The sequence below is a fragment of the Pyxicephalus adspersus genome, chromosome 4 (assembly GCF_032062135.1).
Source record: "Pyxicephalus adspersus chromosome 4, UCB_Pads_2.0, whole genome shotgun sequence".
Lineage (NCBI taxonomy): Eukaryota > Metazoa > Chordata > Amphibia > Anura > Pyxicephalidae > Pyxicephalus > Pyxicephalus adspersus.
In genome coordinates, this window is record NC_092861.1 from 22,344,345 (window position 1) to 22,350,115 (window position 5,771).

At 38.1% G+C, this 5,771-nt stretch overlaps 2 protein-coding genes across 4 annotated transcripts in view; both read left to right on the forward strand.

Annotated features, from left to right (window-relative positions):
• Nucleotides 1–5,771, forward strand: part of ITGB1BP1 (integrin subunit beta 1 binding protein 1) — a 488,766-nt gene that overhangs the window by 301,383 nt on the left and 181,612 nt on the right. The gene's annotated exons all lie outside the window — the stretch shown is intronic.
• Nucleotides 1–5,771, forward strand: part of MBOAT2 (membrane bound glycerophospholipid O-acyltransferase 2) — a 126,184-nt gene that overhangs the window by 106,886 nt on the left and 13,527 nt on the right. For all 3 annotated transcript variants that reach the window (XM_072407549.1, XM_072407548.1, XM_072407547.1), the window contains 2 exons: nt 412–604; nt 4,083–4,186. In XM_072407549.1, coding sequence (XP_072263650.1) covers nt 412–604; nt 4,083–4,186 — 297 coding nt within the window. The remainder of the gene's footprint in view (nt 1–411; nt 605–4,082; nt 4,187–5,771) is intronic.

Genomic DNA, 5,771 nt, shown 5'->3' on the forward strand with positions numbered 1-5,771 from the left:
AAAGGATAGAGTAGGGATTGGGTCTTTTCACCTGGCTTCAATTTAACAAAAATACAATCCACCAAAAATTATTCGGTTATATATATTGAGATGTTGAATTTGACTATATGTAAAAGTTGGATGTATTACACTGTGCTGTTCCTGAGCCTATTTGTCTGTTCCATTTGTAAAATAATGCAAGCTTTTTTTTTTTTTAAACAATCTGGAGAATTCATGAACCTCAAACGTTCATTTATTGCCTGGGCCCAGGGCTGGAAATCACCAGAATTAATGTGTTGTAAACCTTTTGCTGCCATTGCTGAGTTCATCTAGAAGTCATACATGACCACCTTTCTTATATTTATTTTTGATTTGTATATCAAAGTGGTCTTAATGTCAAAACTTACATGATGTGTTTTCTTCTCTTTGCAGACAGTTGTGGTGCACAAGCTTGTGGTCTGTGCTGTGTCATTAGCGTTTTACATGACTGCCACGCGGATATTACCTGTAGAGTACAATATTAATGAACACTTCATACAGACTTCATCAGGGTCCACAAGAATAATATATCTTTACCTGTCCCTAATGGCTGCAAGACCAAAGTATTACTTTGCCTGGACCCTTGGTGAGTTTCCTGGAACATTAGCAGATGCTGACATCTTGTGGTGAAAGTGGAAACTGCACCAATATCTTTTTTCTGTATCATCTGATAAGTAAACAGTTTTGAATTTGTCCTTGTTTATAAATTATTCTAAAACTGCATGTGCTTTCTATCACAATTTTTTAAATTCAATTTTATTTAATTCAAATTAAAATATCTAATTTGCCTTTATGATAAATATGTTTATGCATGCTTTTTTGTCTTGTGTCCTGCAATAGCTGCTTCATTAGGCATCATGGTATGCTTTACAACTGTAAAATACAATACAAGTATGTTGACTGATTAATGGATGACAAAAGTTTACTTACAATCAGAGTTAAATGTTCATATTGCTTAGCAACTTCAATCCCTAAGAATACAGGGAAGGTAGGTTTCAGGCTTGAGCTAGGAAAAACAAATCGCTAGGGGCTATGTGACAGCTACATTGCAGTTGATAGCACACATGAGACTTTGTAAATTAACAATGGATTGAGTAAATTATTATGTTATAATTAAAAGTTTTTTAATAGACAAAGTTTAGATACCTAGGAACCTGGAAATTTAAATGCACTACATTCCCAAATGGTTTAGTATGACCTCCAGTCTACAAATCAAATAGATGATCATATGATACTGAATCTGCAATCAAGGTCTGATTTATACTTCTTGCCAACTTAGGTAAAGTGTTGTTATTATTATTAATATCATTAATATTAATAATAATAATAATAAACAGGATTCATATAGCGCCAACATATTATGCAGTGCTGTACATTAAATACGGGTTGCAAATGACAGACTATTACAGACAGTGAGACAGGAGGAGGAGAGGACCCTGCCCCAAGGAGATTACAATCTAAGAGGTGGGGGAAGCATCGCACAATAGGAGGGGAGGTATGTAGTGGTGGGAAGTAGTGAGGGTTTCAAAAGACAGAAGAAGACGGGTAGGCAAGTTTGAAAAAATGGGTTTTGAGTGCTTATTTAAATTAGCAGAAACTAGAAGTAAGCCGAAAAGAATGAGGATGGCCATTCCAGAGAGTTGACACAGCTCTAGAAAAGTCTTAGAGAAGTTCGCGTGATGAGGTTATGAGTAAGGAAGACAACATTAGGTCATTGGAGGAGTGAAGCCAGTTGACTAGTTAGCTTTAGTATTATATTAGCACACGCAAGACACACAAGGCTAAGGGCTATGCCAAAAGAGACATTTCACATTACTACACAATGGGTGGTATGATGAAACCTTCTTACATACAAACCAATGCATTGCTAACCTGATGTGTGAATTGTTGTGTGTTGCCCCTGGCAGATCTTCTAGCTTCGCCCAATGTAGTCCTTGCAGAAACTGGCTATGATTGTAGTGGTACATCTGCACTTTCCTGGATGATGCCACTGTTAATGTTGTTACTGAGGTTACTATGTTTCCTGTGATGAGTATACAAGGGAGTTATATCAAACATCTTGTGTAAAAAACAAGAGTAACACATTTTCGCCATATTGGCATGGCAGGAGGCTTGATTTTTTTTTACTGCAGTTAGGTAACACTTAGGCTGCATACACAATATTTGTCGTTGGAAAGGATCTTTCAGGATCTTTTCCAACAACTAACGACTGCACGATACATGAACGAGTGTTGTACATACAGCACCCTTCTGCTCTATAGAGAGGGGGAGAACAACCAAGCGGCACCCTGCTGCGTTCTCTCCCTTCACTTCCATTAAGATCATTCGTTGTCCATCGTCTGTGGATCCGCCAGGACGATGGGCTCTGTACACACCCCAGATTCTCGTCCGTTATCAGCCCTGTGCCGATTATCAGAGGAGAACCATTGCAAGTGTGTAGGTAGCCTTACAGGTCTTGATTTTTTCAAGCCAATGACTGGACAATGAAGGATGATGATGATTTAGGAGACTGATTATCTCTATGCCATTCTTTCTCCTGTATGCTTTGTCCTCCTATCAGCATGATACTATACAGCATTTCAGCATTATGGACTAAGGTACGATGAAGCTAATGTGAAGTAATTTGTATGGAATTAGACTTATACTGCTGAACCTTCTGGGTAGCAGCCACAGAGGACCTCGGAGAGCTAGGGGGAATTTCTCCCTCCAGCAGTCCCTCAATAGCTGTTGCTCCTGCAATTCTACCCCCATGCAGAGAAGTGAATACAAGTATATTTACCTTCTTCAGTGATGGGTCTTCCTTTTCCATGCAGCCACCTGCTTTCACTCATCTATATTCTGTGCCAGATGAATGAAGGTGAGTGACAACAGGTGGCTGTAGGGAAAAGGAAGATCTGACACTAGAAGAAGTAGTATACCTTTCAATCACCATTATGGTAACCTTTGTGGAGGTAAGCAAAAGAATTCATAGTGGCCGCACCGTTATGTGACCCCTTAGTGGATGGGCCTCTCTACCTGCAAGGGTTCACCGCAGGTAAAGAGAGTAGGAGAACGCAGAGAGAGGGGGATCAAACTGAAGTCTGTTAGGTAATTCCCTGATTGAAGAGAACAATAAAAAGGAGTTGATTTTTCATACAATATGCTATTACACTGAGCTTTTCAAAGTATGCATACAAATGTGAGTCAATGAGTTTTTTATTTCAAAACCTTATACTCAAAACATGGTACAAGTGTAAGCTAGTATCTAGTAAAGTGATAGATTGGTGCTCAGTAAAGATTATTATTATTAAAATTATGCAGTATTTATATAGCAGCGCTGTACAAAGTCTATAGTCATGTCATAAGTCATGAGCTGTCCCTCAAAGGGGCTCACAATCTTAAGTCCCTACTATAGTCAAATGTCATTAACACAGTCTAAAGGCAATTTTTGGGGGAAGCCAATTACCTAATTGCCTGTTTTTGGGATGTGGGAGGAAACCAGAGTACCCGAAGGAAATCCAGACAAACACAGGAAGAACATACAAACTCTATGCAGATAGTGTCCCGGACCAGATTTAAACCTAGAACCTAGCGCTGCAAAGGCCAGAGTGCTTTTTTTTCCAGGCTGTTCCTTGCAAGAGATATTTCATTTAGCTCAGTAAATGAGATGAAGCTCTTCTAATTTGTTCATTTCAAAATTCAAATTTTCTTGCATGTGGATTTTCTTGAAAAATGAACAATTGCCACATTCACTAAGGGATGTATTCCTAACGGGTTACCTCAGATTCATCAATAAACAGCATAAGTGCCTTTAGTAAATCAGCCCCCCCATATGTTTGAGGAAGTGGTTTAAATTCTCTTCTATCATGCTTCGGGGTTTATTTTTTATGCAATTGTTCTGACAATCTGCAGCCTTTTCCAGAAAAGAATCTTACACATCCATGCATTGTCAATGGCAGTAATTGATTCTCTACCAGAGAATGTTGCTGAATGTCAGATTCACTGCTTTATGAATAGAACCCCTTGTGTTTTTTAATTTCCATACAATATTACAACAATGAATTCTACATTTTCTTCTCTTCCAGCTGACACTATAAATAATGCTGCAGGGTTTGGATTCCAGGGCTATGACAAAAATGGAAAAGAAAACTGGGATCTAGTTTCAAATTTGAACATCAAACAGATAGAGGTGAGTGTGTGACATATATAATCTGTTGCTTATGAGGGGGCCAGATAACCTTCAAAATAAATACTAAGGGTAAACCCAAGGATAAAAATGTAATATACTGCAGCTTACCAGTCCTTGTGATTTTAGTGCAGAATAGGCACTGTGTTGTCAGCTTACTACAGCAAGTTAGGACTTCAGAGGTTTCTTGGCAGAATCAGTAAGAATAAGAATTTTCTGCAGCTATATAAACTATAACAAAAACATTTTATAAGGTATGTTAAACAGACTTAATAGTAATAAATAGTATTTTTTTTAGATTTTACATTAAGACACTTTAGGCCTTTAAATGCAAATACTTGTCTGCTAAGCCCCATCTGCTCTGGGCTGCATTTCTCATACCAGCACAACTGTCCTGCTCAAGTCCATGCCACCAACTTTCTTGGGTCCATACAGTATTAATATTGGAACTCCTTTAGCTTATCTAATTTAGATGAACCATTCCATATCCTGTTTGTATCTGTCATTTGCAACCCCTATTTAATGTATAGTACTGCCAAATATTTTGATGCTATAAAAATACAGTTTAATAATATTAATAATAATAATAAAAATATTAATAATGCAGAAATAATGTTGTCCGATACTCCACTGTAGCCTTCTGCTGTCTGTCATAAGATAGAAACCTCCTGTACAATATTAAACAGTCTTTCCCAACCATTTTACGCCTAAGGAACCCTTTAAATATTTTTAGGATTTTAAGTAAATCCTTCTAAAAACTATTCACAAAAATGCAACTTGCTCTGGTTGTCATTGTGGAGATGCCCTGTTTCAGAGGTGGTCTGAATGTCACCCCTGCAGACAACTAAACAGATCATTGATATTATGCCATCTGCTCCACCAAGTGGCATTGAACCCAGAACTATAAAGAAACCAAATTGATTTTGATTTTGGGAAATTGATTGGGTCCTTCCATAGCTCAAAGGACCCCTAGAAACTTCTGAAGGAACCATAAGGTTCCATAGAATCCTGGTTAAGAATGTCTGTATTAGGTTCAATGGACCCTTTTCATCACACACACACCAAGCACCTTCATACATGCCATGGAAGCTTGAATCTGATTGATGATCCATGAACAAATTATATTTATCTGCTATTTTGAGTTTTTTGGAGATTAGATTGAAATGTAAAGCTATTCATGCAGAAAGCCATTAGTGGGTCATATACCATGCCTATCCCTCTCTCTATCCTCAGATTCCATGTAATTTCTGTATTTAATAATGGGAATTACTTCAAAATTGTTTCCATGGGTCACTGCAACTCACAGTACTTTTGCTAAATGTTTAACCACAGCCATGGAACAAAGAGAACTGTAGGAGAAATATAACAGAACCTGTGAAGGGGCATCAGAGTCCTAGACCCTGATTCATCAAGCAGAATCGGATTATCGGTCGCACATTCGTATTCGCGATCCGGAATCGTACGCGATCGCGCTATTCAGCAACTGAAAAAGATCGCGGCCGGAGCCGCGCATATCCAGCAGCTTTACACTGGCGAGCGTGTATTAAAAGTCACTGTTCCCCTAAAAAATCATTCTTTCTAATGGCAC